At 43.2% G+C, this 15659-nt stretch overlaps 1 protein-coding gene across 9 annotated transcripts in view; it reads right to left on the reverse strand.

The window, feature by feature from the left end:
- Positions 1-252: 252 nt before the first annotated feature.
- The window catches only part of RNF152 (ring finger protein 152), a 43435-nt gene continuing 28028 nt past the window's right edge, over positions 253-15659 (reverse strand). For 6 of the 9 annotated variants that reach the window (XM_064662361.1, XM_064662370.1, XM_064662355.1 and 3 more), the window contains exon 2: positions 253-5092. In XM_064662361.1, coding sequence (XP_064518431.1) covers positions 4295-4906 — 612 coding nt within the window. In that variant the 5' untranslated portion in view covers positions 4907-5092 and the 3' untranslated portion in view covers positions 253-4294. Of the gene's footprint in view, positions 5093-5187; positions 5326-10981; positions 11003-11103; positions 11456-15659 lie in introns of those variants that run through there. The other 3 variants (XM_064662396.1, XM_064662377.1, XM_064662407.1) reach the window with 3 other exon arrangements.

Below are 15659 nucleotides of genomic sequence, written 5' to 3' on the forward strand. Positions count from 1 at the left end.
GACACTGGGACATCTACAGAGGAGTTCAAACCACACGAATTGTTTGGCTACGGTTTAGCCCTGTTGTGAATGTAGCAAAGCCAGTGCAACATCAGCCTTCTCTACTCCAGAAAATCATTTGCACTATTAAACAAATTTGGCTGTCCAGGGCTCCAGCAATAAAGTGACTGGGAAGGGAGTCTCCAGGGGAAGGGGAAACCAGCACACTAGTCTGTGCAATACATGCTTAAATCAAGGACAACAATCCCTCACTTCCATAAGCAAAATGTTTACTTAAAATTTTTAAGGAATTTGATTAAAACAGAAAAAGAAAAGTTGTGTGGCTCAGTAGTCATCAGCTATAATTCCATATTCCACCAAAATTAAAACATGAATGGCCTTTTACAATTTACCACAACCCATACTTTATACTTTGCCTTAAAACGCTGAGTGTTAAATTTCAGCCACCCCCTCGTAAAATATGGAGCAATTCTGCCAAATTCCCTTTCCATGCTCTTCATTTGATGACAAAATAACAGAGGTACCATAATTCACTTGCTATCATTCTTTTCTTGCTAATGTTTTATTCAGACTGAGCTTCATTAATAAAGATGAAACTTTGGACTCATGACTGCTCCATGTTTACAAAACATACAGGCTCCTTTACATCTTGGTTAAGCATGAACAATCACTGAACACACAATTTCCTAAAAAAATCCTGCATACCAAAATTGCATATTTTGAATTTTTAAAATTCACTAAACAAAATTTCACTGAGTGAACCCTAAAGTCTGTTTGCCAGCAAAGCACAAGTCAACAATGGATATTGGGACCATCCAGGAAAAAAACTTAAGCTGGACCCCAACACACATATCCTTCCCATTAAACAAGCAAATAAATACACATTCATACAGAGTAATGTGCTCTAAAAATGCAGGTGCACATTTTAGAATTAGTTTTGGTTTCTCAAACAGTACTGTGTCACAGTAATTTTCCATCCTTCTTTTTGGTGGAACTGGGCAGTGATTTCTTACTGGACACAAGAGGACAAAAATTAACCTGGAACCTGATGATTTTGACACAAGTCCAAATTTGACACAAGTTTCTCCACAGAGGAAAAATTACAAAGACAAGCTTGTCTTTTAAAGATAATAATAATAATTAAAAAAAAAAAATAGCAGTATCGCTTTTTAATGCCAGGTATTGAACCAAGGAATGGGACAAACTGCACTGCATTTTTAAAGTAGTATGACTATTGACATACTTGAGAAACATTTTAATACTGTACATTAGAACAAACTATTTAGTTCACTCCTACACAAGTCAGCAAAAAAGCTAGGTGATCTAACATGTATGGCAGCTGAAAATTTAAAATGATAGTCACATTCTAAAGCCAGAACAAAACTTTTCCAGAACTCCTATTTATAAAAAGAAATGAACATACACACCATGCGCATACACGCAGGCAAAAATCTTGAGGTTTTACTTATTGCTCTTACACAAGGCTGAAAGCAGGCAAATGTCTGGATCAGAAATTAGGTCAAACATGCATTTCAGCAGGCACAAGTACAGGAAGTTCGTATTAACGAAACAATGCACTGTGTTACGTAGTACAGGATGGTATTCTGCTAATATAATACTTATGTCATTAATACCGGATAAACTCCAGGTCTGCCTGTTGTATAATGTGTTATGCAGTGTGGTATTTTAACCTAATTTCTGATTTCTCTTTCATTCTGCACCTTCCACATAGGGATGAAGAGGGCAGTTTTCAAGACAGCCGTTCTTTGCAAACCTCGGCCTCAAGAGCTTCAGTCGGGCAGGTATGGCTGGAAGGAGGCAACGTTACCGCCACTGTATCGCCAGGACCTGCTCTTTGACTGCCTTGCATTTTTGTGCATTCACAGACAACTCACATAACCAAACACAGAAGCCGGTGCAAAATGCATCAGTGCTGTTCTGGGAGCATCTTTCACCTATGCCATGTGCTCCTGGTACACCCAGCAATTGCGACAGAGTAAGGCAGTAGAGGGTCGAGTCCTGTATCTGGTCACTTCCTCCAGAGTCTTACAAAAGGCAGGATTTCTTTGTGAACTGGCTTTCCTTTACACAATAAGCAGCGTAGCATGGATATCAGTAGAAATCTGGCTACCTACTGGCAACAAGAGACTTGCATGTTCACAAGACACATTTAGGAACACCTGCTGCTCCCTACTGCAACCAAATGAAACATGCTGCAGAGAGGTGTCCATGTAATTACAATGCTCACAAGCCAGGTTCAAGGCATACTGCAACTGGGCCTTGCACAAAAAAGGCATTGAATGTGTTATCTGAAGAATTTTTTTTTTTTGCTGTGCTATGCATACACATGACAGTAGATAAAAATCAGCACAATGGTTCCTCTCCATACATGACCAAACACACACCATAACAACTAAGCACCGTATATTCTATTCATCAGTTAACAGGAATCAAGGAAGCAAATGGTGTTTTAGGAACAGAGAAGGAAAGAAATCCAGCATGTAGTTAGAGGTATGTTCCTGACAGAAGTCTTAGCTGAGAATGTTTATTGTGAACCAGCAACTAGATTTTGTGACATAACCAGAAACCCAAGGACGTCTATGGGGCAAACTTGGGCACTGCATAGTCAAAACTGTGTTATAATATGGCCTTGAGCAATCTCTAAATATTAGAAACAGCAGTAGGTAGATGACAAGAGGACACACTTCAAAGGTTATGCTTTGTACTTGCAAAAAGCAGCAGTGCAAATCAACAGTGTCTTCTTAAAGGTCTGTTATGTGCCCCTTGATCCAATCCCTAAACCTCACACAAATTTAAGCATTTAGACTTGCCAAATACCCAAATTCACACTGAGCTCTATTTTACTTATGAGCAGTACTACTAAAGCTAGTGGGACTGCTTAAAGCAAGGCGCTACCACAGTGAACATTCAGGAATTTGCCTCTTCCCAAGAAGCGAACTGCAAATCACTGGGGTGTCATGACACTCACAGGGAGACACTTCCTGTGGCTTTTTTTTTTTTTCAAATCTGTCCTTATGAACATCAACATTTATAAGACTGAAATAGGGGAATAGGCTCCATTATGCTCACCCAGACATTCTGACACCAGGACAGCCACAGCGGTTTAGGAGGAGTAGCCCACCCATAAAAGGTTAGGTTGGTCTGGGTTCTCCTCCCAGATATCTCTTCATCACTGTGTCTTACTAGATGATTGCATCAGTTGGGATGGTGAAGCTTCCTTAGAGCAACTCCTCTGTCACACCATTCATAGGTGCACAGTTGCATTTTCTGGGAAAGAGGGAGGCAAAATAGGTCTAAATTCTCTACAAATATTTAAGAAAACCCAAGCTCTAGAAAAAGAAAATTAAGAACAATATGCTATCACATCCTTTCAGAAGTCCTAGGACTTCTCATGATCTATTTCTTCACTAACGGCTATGGAGGCCAGGTCATCAGGAAGTCTGCCAGACTGGAAGTAAAACAGCATGTCCAATGTTTATCATGCAAAGCCATCCTTCACAAGAAGCCAGGTAGGCAGAATTGTTTTGGCTGCATTTTTAGGTATTCCTGCTAGCCCACTTTGCTTCCCTTCTTGGAAGCTCCTTCAAATAAAAGATGCTGGAAGTGCCACTTCCCTGTAGTAGGGAAAAACAGAGAGACAAAAAAACAGACACCAAGGAAAGAAATGATTGCTTGTAAAATGCTTCCTTTTAAAAACTATTTTACAACTCCCTAATTGATTTAATTAATGTGCAGTTTAAAACATATAAAATGCCTTACCAGCTAAACGATTTCTTGGTTTTACAAGTCTCCCTCCCTCCCCCCACTAAAAAATAACACATGTGTGGACTGGTATTGAACACCTCGTACAGTTGCACGCCAGTTCTTGTTCAATTCTACATGGAGCAGTTTTGATTTTAATCTACTGTGTTTAAAGAAGAGCCCATACTGTATACTTCACAGTATAACCAGCTACACAGAGGTCTTTAATCTCATAACACAATAAAAAAGATCACTGTAAAGTTGCGGTCCCTTTGATAAATGATTATGGTGACGCATGCAGTCCTCCTCAGTGCCACTGCCGCCAGACACAGGACGTGATTTTCTCCATGGGCTGCCAAGAGGCCTGACACCACACCGCCAGGAGCCGCAGCCGGGCCGGCACACCACTGCCCCGGTGCACAGTGTCCTGCAGTCACTGGAGAAAGCTGCAGTGAATTGTCTCGCTCCACATCACCACCACCACCGACCCAACCCAACCCAACCCCCGGGGGAGCACAGCCCCCTCCTCGCCTCAGCCGCAGGAGATCACTGTGAAGCGCTTGGAAATGCATGACATGTTGTGGAGGACGATGCCCAGGAGAAAGACCAGGACGCAGGCCACCAGGATCACAGTGCACACCCCAGACCAGGTGGAGCTTTTCACAGCACCTCTCCGGTCCGGCTCCTCTGCTCCCACCTCGGCGGAAAGGCCGCTCTGCAGCGGCTGCTGCTCTGTGGGGATCGTCACCACCGTCAGGGACTTCTGCTGGCTGCCAGGCAGGAGGCGGCAGCCAATGTCTCCTGGCAGGAGCGCCCTCTCCTTGGAGAGGGGCAAGGGCAGCATGTAGCACCCATTGCTGGGGAGTTTGATGAAGACAGGGGTGTGCTCCGAGGTGTGGGGGATCGCGATGACGGCGATCACCTCAGGGTCATCGGGCAGCTGTGACACAGAGTACCCCGGAGGCAGCTTGGTGATCCCACGGCACCACGGGCAGCGCAGGTCCTTCTGGCTGGTCCTCATTTGTTGCAGACACACCGAGCAGCAGGTGTGCTTGCAGTCCAGCAGCTTGGGCCGCCGGCGGGGGCTGTAGTAGTTGAAGCAAATCTGGCACTCCAGCAGAGAGTCCTGGGACAGGGTCTCCATGGCAGCCAGCACAGGAAAGCCTTGTGATGAGCCTCACTCTGACACCCCGTAGGCAAGGGGTAGCAGCCTTCCCACCACTTCTCCTCAGGGCAGCACCTGCCTTCCTGACACTGCTTCTCCTCAGGACAGCACTGGGCAGTGGCTATGGAGAACACAGGAAAACCTCTGGCCTGAACCTTTCAGTACCTGAGACAAACAGGAAAAATGTGAAGGAAAAGGTTACTCATAGGAACCAGTGGGAACAAGAGTCTAGCTAAGGGGGAATGAAAACCAGCGCTGACCTTGTTACCTGGTGGGAGAAACAAATTTGCAATCCTTAGCTAGAAAGCACCTTCCCACTGCCTTCACCAAACAGCCTAGTGGAAACCTTCAGGTCAGTCATCACTAGGTCTCTCGAGTTTTTTTTTCCTCCAATTTCCCTGCAAACAAATCGCCATCAACCCACCAGTCTGCCTTTCCAGTTGTATTTATCTCCGTAACAGAGGTGGCTGTAGTTCACTAGCCAGGTCCTTCAGCAACTCCCTCCTGCTGTATTTTCAGGACTTTTCAGCCCTTCCTGCACCATAACAACTGTTCTCATTTAATCCTTTAAACCCCTGAGGATTTTTAGCTATTTGGCTCAACTGCTAAGTTTGCATGAAAGGTGGGGGAAAGAAAAAGTATGTTTAAATGGAAACATTTCCACAAGCTCCTGATCAAAAAGAGAAGGCAGGCGTAGCCATGGGGTTTGCCATGCAGGACAGCACTCTGGACCACACTGTCCCGTATCCTGCTTTTGGCAGTTACCAGTATTTGAATAGGGAAAACAAAATACACGTCATCTCTTCACATGCTAACAACTGATACCACTGACACTGGCAGAACTAGCACTGCTGCTGATTTCATAACAGCAGTGGATTTTGGCTCACAAGATGCTTCAACAAACACTCATTGACAGTCGTGGCTTAAGAGGGAGCAGGGGTTGCAGTTACAAAGGCAGGAGTTTCTGAAACACATATAAGAGCTGAAGGTGAAAACAGCACATGCCAAACATCCAAACAAGCACTTCTAGGATGCTTTGCCTCAGCGTGGCTCAGAGGCCACCGTTAGGAGAGACCCCTACCAGCATGAAGCCAGCATGGGTCCAGCAGCACCTGGTCTGCACCACCGCTGTACCACACAAGGCATTTAAGAGATACTCCACGTGCAGGGGATGCTGAACACTGTTGCAGAAGGGGCTACACATCTGCTGTCTGTGTGTAGGCAACACCAAGGGAAAAGTGGAAGAAAATGAGGAGAGGTTTTATCTTCTTTATTCTATTCTAATAGGGACATTACTATCTCCATAGCCCTATGGTACAGGCACACACAAAGGAAGACTGTCAGAAATGGGCAGACACACTAATAGACTAGCATGCAGCTGAGAAAGAAAAATGGAAGAGAGCTATCCACAATGCTGGGCAATTCCCAGCTGAAAAAAAAACATTAAGAGACAAAGGCTAGATTAGAAATTAGTTACAGGAACTCAGGAAGGAACCACTGAAACCATCAGATCTAGTTTGCAGTCACAAGCAACCCAGGAGGTTTATATTTTGGACAGAAGTATCCATACAAAATCTTCACAGTTACACACTGAAGCCAAAGTTGAGCTCAGACACTACAAGACACAACTCTTACTTGCTGTATATGCAAATCTATTTAAAAAAATCCAGGTATAACAATACTGTGGTATTATTATGAGAAAAAGGCCCAGTGTCTAGAAATTCAGAAATTAAGGCTTATCATAAATGGCCTGGGTTAGAAACAATCTAAAAGATCATCTAGTTCCAAACCCCCTGCTGTGGGCAGGAACACCTTCCATGAGACCAGGCTGTCAGAACTCCATCTAGCCTGGCCTTGAAAACTTCCAGGGATGGGGCATCCCCAACTTCTCTGGGCAACCTGTTCCAATGCCTCACCACCATCACAGTAAAGAACTTTTTCCTAATATCTAATCTAAACCTACTCTCTTTCAGTTTAAAACCATCCCCCCTTGTCGTGTGACTACTCTGCCCAAAGACAAAGTGGAAGTACTCCTTCTGCAGATGTAAATCAGTATCTCTGCATAGAAGTTCTGCCCTCCACATTTTGGATGTCAGTGAACGGGCTGTGGAAGTTCTCTGACCTCATTTAGCCGTCATCTACAACCATCTCACTCCACTAACAATGGTAAAGGTAAAACAGTTTCTATTGATGTGAATATGATTGGGACCAAGACAATTTTTCTGACCACATCCCTCGTGCCTGTCCCAGTGACATCCTTACAGTAGAAGATTAGTGCTAGGAGAGAATGAGATGAAGTATTTGGAACTAAAGAATAAAACACAAGTCACTTTCAGGCAAATAGTGCCCTAAGGAAAAAGAAGAAAACCCATCCCAACAAGACCTAAGCTGCTTTGAATGCTAAGCAATGCTATGAAGCATTTCTCCAGAAGGTCAACATTTTAAAGCATTAGTGCAATGAACCGGAAGAAAAAGGAAAAGAATAGTGACAAATTAAAAGGTTAAAATAGAGCTCACCACCTATATGACATAAATTGTTCATATTTTCCCAAAATGTTTCAAATAATAAATAATCAGAAGTGTACTGTGCCAGGTCAACAGTAACAACCAGTAAGCAGAGAGATTAGGATGATTCCTTCAGAACATGACTAAAGACAAGTTAAAAAGTAGCCAAAGCCATCTAACCCCTTGGCCTTTGCTGACACTGCTTTGTTCAAAGGTTGGACACGTGGCTTCACAGGTGCAATATAACTTTATTTCCAACCATACTGAAAGTTCTACAATCCTCTTGCATTCTGCCTCAGCTCAGTTTGAGGATAGAAGAACGTCAAGCCACCATCTACAGTCAGAATCAAACTGCATTATTATCTATTTGATAAATTTTGCCACAAATAGTTAGGAAGGGAAAAGCCATGGAAGCTCTCTCAGTACTCTTCTACCACTTCACTTTAATAACTATACCAAGAGGAGCAGATCTCGTGGACAGGGGATTGAACTCTCTGGTTTGTGTTCAAAGCATCCTCACACCAGCTGAAGGTGGTGAGCTGTCACAAGTGAACATCTCGCTCAGAGCTTATTCAGACTGGACTCTTCTCTGTGCTTCAAGCACGAAGACCGAGAGGCAGCCAGGTTGCATGAAGGCACTGCTGACATCAACCATCAACCAAAACTACTGCTGCGTCATTATTTGCTCTCTTCACACAGTGACACCCAAGGTGGGCAAGGGAACTGTTGACAGGAAAACAGAGGTGTGGGGGGAAGCAGAAAATACTGTCAAGGATATCTGTAGGTCTCTGAGACTGTGTGTATGTATGTGTGGATAAGGGCATGCATGTGGAAGTAGGGGCTGGGTAGTACAACACTGAAAGCACACACACAGACAGAAGCAACTGCACACAGACAGAAGCAACTGCAGCTGCAAGTAGTGACCCTGCCTGGCACAAACCTGACAGCAATTGGAAGCTCTTGAGGGCTGAGATTTACCTAGTAACACAAATAAAACTAACTGGATATGAAAATTCACAGGCTCCAAAACTCATGTGTCAGAAAGGTACAGCTGAAGCAAAGGAAGCAAGAAGAGACAAGCCATGAAAAGAAGCATCAGGAGACCTCTCTGCCTCCCCCACACCCTCTTTCCCTTGCTGTGCATCTGCTCAATATCCATAAGGTTGCCACTGGCAAGCAAGGCAAGAGATTCACAAGCAGTTGCAGAGACGCAGGGAGGAACCTGCAAAGCTGATGACACCTGCAGCAGAAGGTCAAAGTAAAGCCAAGTGCTTGAGAGCATGGCACAAAGGTCCTCCCTGCAGATTTGGGCTGTCCTCTGCACAAGCCACGAGATTTTAAGATTTGAGAAATGATGGTATGACTCAAGAGCAATAAATCTCTGGAGAATAGAACAGGTATTTCAGCTGTTTGTCAGTCATGATATCTGTTCTGTCAATATCTTGTTGGAGGCCACAGATGAGCCCCAAGTTCTCTTTGTTGGGGTGAGCAGGAGGCCAAGAATGCCAAGGCATTCTTCTCCTTACTCCTCAAGAAGCAGAAGGCGCATTTGTTGCTCTTGCTATTCGTAGCTTCCTAGCACAGTGTAAGGAGGTGCTGCAGGAGGTGAACAGATGAAGTTTGCTGTAGGTGCAACAGTGAGAAGAAGAAAGCACAGGTTTGCTCTGCACAAACCCTAACTATAAACTGGTCCCCAACTGGCCAGGCCAGAAAAAAACGCTGGTTTTGGAACACAGTGCAAAGGGAAACATTGGATATCCACGACGGAAGCTGTACAAAAAGTCAGAGGAGAGAGTCATCAATGGCAAATCTTTGCACAGAGACATGATATTTTTTCTTTGTAAGGACAGCTCCAATTAAGCAGTGGAAACCACAGCCTTGAAGGGGTGCTTCCTTCACTGAAGGACTCAGAACTATCTTCACACATGCTTTCTAACTTATTAAGGCCCAAAATTATATTAACTTGAAAGCCCCAAAAATATACTTTAACGATGCCTTGTGAATCTAATTCACAGAAAACTAAATATCGTATCGTACTTTGAAAGACTGGCTTTGGGGCATGCTGATGTAGTTAACTGATCACTGAGAGAAAGCCTCAAAAACTTTGCACAGACTTATGCATGGATTTAGGTGTGATCTACTTGCTACAGCAAGGTTACAACAGACTTCCAGCAAGGCAGTGCATTGATGACACTTCACCTTTCTCAAGGAAGGTTCATTACGTAAACTCCCCAAACACATTAAGAATTCTTTGACAGTATTACTGAGTATGTATGATTTATGATGAAGAAAGATTCATTCATTTCAGGTGCCCTTAGGCTGTAAAGGAGATGGGGTGAGGAGGGAGTGCTGTTCTCAATAGGGGAACTAATTACAAGAATCATCTGCTCACAGATATGGAAGGAAATGTGTGCTAGAGTCACTTCAAATGAGGAGGAAGGAACACATTTAATATTTGGAAGCATTTTTGCTACAATAATTCAGCATCCGTGAATGTTTTTCACAAATTCATGTTTGGACAAAACACTCCAGGGCTACTGCAAATGCCCAGGGCGTACTACCTGATTTCCCCTGAATATCCTTCACTAAACAGTCCTATTTATTTTAGGCTGTTCTATAGCACTAATTACCATAGTAACTGAGAGCAGCACAACGATTAATTAATTTATTCATCACAACACCCTTGTTAAGAGAGAAGTATTATCATCATTATATTCTTTCATCACCTAAGAAAAGAAGTGCTGAGAGATGAAGCAATTGGTCCAAGGTCAAGCAAGCACCACCCAGATTGCCTCAAATTTCCTGGACAACTTCATCACAGCTCCACTTTTCACCTTATGAGCCACGGGGTAAAGGTGATAGATTTCTTTTCTGCAATAAAGCTCAGAAACCCATCCGTTTCTCTCCATCTCCTTCAGCTGGCAGCATGCCCATGTTATGCCTGAGATTTTTGGGGGGCTGTCATTGAACATATCAGCTTTTCCACAGATCATGAAAAACATGAGAGCCTGTGATCCAGAAGCCAAGCATGTCCATGGACACAGATCATCCACCATGCAGATTACAACCGAGAGACTATACGCATTTTGAGGGACATAAAAATAACAATAAGACAACAAAGTAAATCCATTCTTCTCTCAGAATTACCTGTTTTCTAAGAATCTTCCTCTAAGCCAGGCAGCCTACATCCACCATGTTTTCCATTTAGTTATTCACAATTGCACTGAAATATTGCAGAACAAAAGTGTTTTAATTTAGCCAAAGCCTTTGCCAGTGCAAGCTGTCACTACTCCATTAGCTTTAGTCCAGCCCTTGCCAAGATAAACATCAGCTACACAGGCCCAAGGTGCATAAAGCCGCAAAAGGTAAAGCTGAGTGAAACTAAAATATATGAGCCTACCAGCACCAGGGGATTTATGCTGATGGAGAGAGAATCTGCTCCAGATGATCCCGACGGCACATATCAAACAGGACACCAGTTCTCCTGCCTCTTTGGCAGCTGAGCAATCAATGGTGGATCATGAAAAAGGAGCCTTCCACAGCATTTACCTTAGAAATTGTCATCAGGAAGCCCCAGCAAGAGGAGACAGAGGCAGAAAGGTCACCTACAGGAATGCAGATGTAGAAGTTTATAGTTTTAGAGCAAAAACAGATCAGCTGAAAACACCAACCTTTGATGTTTAAAGATAACAGAGAGAGACTCACATGCTGCTCCATGTTCCATCTCACATCACCAGCTGCACTGCTCTCTCCTTTTATCTGCAAACATCCACATTCCCTGCCTTACAAAGACCTTATTTTGGTCAAATATGACCAGGAGAAGCTGCACTTTGTTCCAACAGCAAACACTACTAATCACCTGCAATATGCCAGGTCAGCAAACGTTTCTTAATCCTGAGGGAAAACAGTCCAGCTATGCTCATCAGACAGTTTCACATCAGGTGCTTTAGCAGTGAAAAACACTATTGGAAATTAAAATATTCTAAGAAATATGCCTATTTCAGACACACAGAGACAGAAAGCAAACAGCTTTCCAGCCCACCCAGCCTGTCAGCAGCCCTCCTGGAGCAGGTGGGAGCATCACCAGCCAAACTCTGACACGTCTGCACATTTTTGACAACACCACTTGTCAAGGTGCCCCAGAACTATGGTTTCCTAAATCTCCCAGGCTCCCTCTAGCCTGGCAGAGCAGGTGGGACCCCCAGCTGCAGCTCAGTCCTGCTAGAAGAATTGTGAAGGTACTCCTTACCACTCCTGCTGTCTCTGAAGTTCTAGCATATCTCTTCCTGCATGAGGGGATAGGATGACTGTAGTCCTAAGACATCCCAAATCTGAAAACTGCCCAGCACAGGATATTAAAAGGTTCCTCACAATTTGCAAATAAATAAAATCTCCAGCATTCAAAGTATCCTAAGGGATGATGCTATAGCCCACTCTGAGCACAAGACTTGCAGGGCCATTAGCAGTTTTGTTTGTTGCTCTTAATTATGCCTGACTCATTCCTAAACCCCATGGTGAGAGGAATTAAAAGCCAGCTTTTCCCACTACCAAGTGAGAGATCCATTTGCCATTCAAATGGACATCAAAAGGAATGGGGGTGGAAGGTTTGGCGTGAAAAGAATTCTATCTCTCACCCACCAAATAAAAGCACCAATAGTTATTTATGACCAGAACATAAGGGACAAGTGGTTATGCAGTTGGCAAAGACAGATTTAGAAGCTGCTTCCCTAACTTAAAGTAAGGTCAAAATTTAAGTCATTGAGGCCAAAATCCCACAATTACTGGAGGAGCTATAGGTGCTAAACTCGTGCTCAGTAATGGCTTTTCAATGCAACATAACATCTTCTTTCTAAGGGATTTTCATTTATGGCAACATGACAAAATTCTGTGACACTCGAACTGCTGAGAGAGGTATGAAGCACCTGATCACTTAAATTACAAATTTTGCTCTCCCATTAGAGCTTTATGCTTCATGTGCCACTGATAGAATTTGCCTGATACCTAAACAGAAACTTAATTAAAAGATTCTTCCCTCCCTCCCCTGAGGATCTGGTATTAGACCTACAAAATACACCATCCAAAAAAAATTAATTTTAAATAAAACTCAAATGCAAACTTTTCTCACTGATACAGGTCAGTGGGTGATTGAGTGTGGAACAGCTTGAATTAGCCTTTTAAGACACTTGTCTATAATTAGAGGAGAGAGTGCTACTGCTCTCTGAGGTCATTCAGTGGGTTTAGATAACACTAGGACAAAACCTACCTGCCTATGGGCCCAAACAGCGAGGAAAGGAATTGCTACTCACATATTCAGATACTGCCTATACAATGCAAAAAATGAAAACTCAATTTCGCACTTACCTCAGGAAACAAAAGTCCTTCAAATGAGAGTTTTAACTGTTGCGACTGCTCTGTGCTCCCACTTCGTACACCCCCCACCTGCTTAACATGTTTTGTGCTCTCTGCGCTCACCCAGCGCAGCTTCCTGAGGACATGACTGTGCATCCCACATCACTGAACAGCTACCTTCACACGGCTGCTCTCAAGGGCTAGGATGGTCTGGGGTTTGTTTTCTTGGGGTGTGGGAAGGGGTTGTTTCTTTTTTTCCTTCAGAAAAAATGGGAAAAATAGCACAACAGACCTATGAGAATCAAAGTTTTACATCCTTTTACACTGAGATGGATGGGATTAAGAAACCAGAAAATATTTTATTAGAAGCCACACAACGACAAGTAAGGAAATTCTCTTCTTTCATAGATTTTAACAAGTAGAATAAACTCTGAAGGAGATTATAAGGGCAGGGGGAGCTTTTTTCATCTTTTTACCTTTGCTCTGAAAATTGCAAAGTGGGCAGTACAAAGGAGTAAAGCCCTCTGTTTATCAACAGAGAATGTGTAACAGCTGTGCTAATGCAGAACCACCACTTCCAAGAGTTTATCTTCACAAGAGAGTGGAAGATAGCCAACTAATATGCCTCCTCAAGGTCAATAGCTATGTCATTTCGTAATGCAGACAAATCATGATCTTCATCGGATAAGCACTACAGCTACTCCAGGTCACACCTCTGGTCATTTTGGTTTGCAGACTACACCAAAAGGAACTGGAACTGATCCAAAAACTCCCTTCTTATTGGAAACTAATCATTCACCCTGTAACATTCTGTCAGCTAGTAATATTAATACCACCCTCACTTCCTCAATTTTGGGAACAGTCCAATTCTCATGGCAAATATGGATCACAAGCAGAGTTAGATCAAGCCTGAACTGCATACATATTGATGATTTCCTATTTCATGATTTATCTCTCTGTCTTTACACCAGTAAAATCCTCCGAAGAGATTTAGCAGGCTATAACAGATAAATAATTTCTTCCAATACTTTTCCAAACCACATGTTTCTATCCGTGTCGTGGTTTGGACCTTGTTTTCCCCCAGAGGCTAAGAGAAGTGGTTGTCAAACCATGACAACCCGTGACTATAAGCACTCCACAAGCTCCAGTTCAGACAAGTTATGAAGCACATGACCTGACATTAGCCACTGAAGTTAATGGGATGACACAGGCTCTTGAGGTCAGTTGCACATTCACATATTTAGCACATTATCCATCATCACAACCAATACAGAACTCAGCACCAGAACCTTCAGGCAGATCAAGGCAATCTCCAAGTGCTGACACCTTTGCTTCCCCTACACCACCCTGGGTTTCCATGAAACATGCGACCTGAGGAAACACAACCCAACCTTCCCAGAAGAGCTGCAACTAAACAAACTGGTTTCACACTAACCATCCCAACCAGCTCCACATTGTCACTCAAAGCCCCAGTACTACCAAGTAAAACTTCAGATTAGTGGTGAGGCAACAAATTTATACCAGGACAGGCTCTCTGGTCTCTCCATGCCCATGGGCACGCCCGTGACAGAAACAGGAAGACTCCCCTGGATAGAATTCTAGAACAAAGCCTAGAACAGAGTAAGGGGATTTGCACTGGTTTCCCTCTCATATGAAGCAGCACAGTTTGCCAACAGAGGTAGTCTCGCAGCTAAGCAAAGCAGTGTTCTCAAGGGCAATGATCATAACTCAGGTTAGCACTACCACAACCCTCTCTTGGTGGGCTGAGATAAATTACAGCTCTGGGACAGTGGGCTCAAAGCTGCAGAGCTGCTAGCCTCTCTGCTATGGTAGCCATGATGCAATGGGGACCAGCAATTGGCTGCTCAAATGCTCAGGCAGAGGAAGATAAACTGTTCTTGCCCCAATTATATGAAATCTACTGTTGCTCTTCTTCACAGAGATGGTATTCAGTTCCAAGAGCCACTCACCTTCTGTAGCTGCAAGAAGTTTATCAGACCTGCCAAGCTTTGCAAAGCTGAATTTCATTCTTTACAGTGAGCTTCAAAATTTGTGCCAGACGTCACCCATCATACTTCTGCCAGTCAAAGTCTGGCGGCTTTTGAAACATCCTTGTGTGAAAATACCATCCATTTGGCAGCACTTAACTAATAGCTTACAGCATTTCTGCTGTATGAAGGAGTGCAAATACTCGGAAAGGACTGTGTTATGCTACATTAGAGCAAAACAATCAAAATGAAGCAAACTGCTTTACCTCCTAATTTTGTGCCTAGTTCTGCAGTCCTTTCAATGCAGCAGCAGAAAGTCAAGGCAAGGCAACTAGCATAATATTGCTAATGCTGAAACCTTCATCACAATCCCAATAGTCTATGGCCACAGTGAGTTCTAGGCTCACAGGATTATGGATAATCAATTCAATACTCAGTAAAAAGAAGGCTGCTAGCATCGTTTTTCTGAAGAAAAGCCTGAAAATATGAACTTCAGAAGCCCCAAATCCCAGTTAGGTAGGACCCCTAATCAGGCTCTGATTTGTAAGCCAGTATTATGATTTCTACATGAGAGTTAGAGCTAACTAAAAAAATGAAGTTTTGAGGTGAACAAATTAATTCATTGGCAGTTTCAGATCAAATTAAGCAAATACTTTCTCCTTAGGCAAAAGTGGAAATTTCCATTAAAATGTCAGCTCATTTCAACTTTCATTTCAATTTGACTCTTTTCTTTCAGAAGAATAAATTTATAAAAAGGTAACATAAAGGGCAAACAAAGCTTTTTGTACTAACTCTGGAATAATTTTTCTTCTGAGGTGATCAGCCACTGAGTGAGCCAGAAGTATCTCTTACATTGCTCTACTGCTGAATGTGGAATGCTTAAGTCTAAC

The sequence above is a fragment of the Pseudopipra pipra genome, chromosome 1 (genome assembly GCF_036250125.1).
Source record: "Pseudopipra pipra isolate bDixPip1 chromosome 1, bDixPip1.hap1, whole genome shotgun sequence".
Taxonomy (NCBI): Eukaryota; Metazoa; Chordata; class Aves; order Passeriformes; family Pipridae; genus Pseudopipra; species Pseudopipra pipra.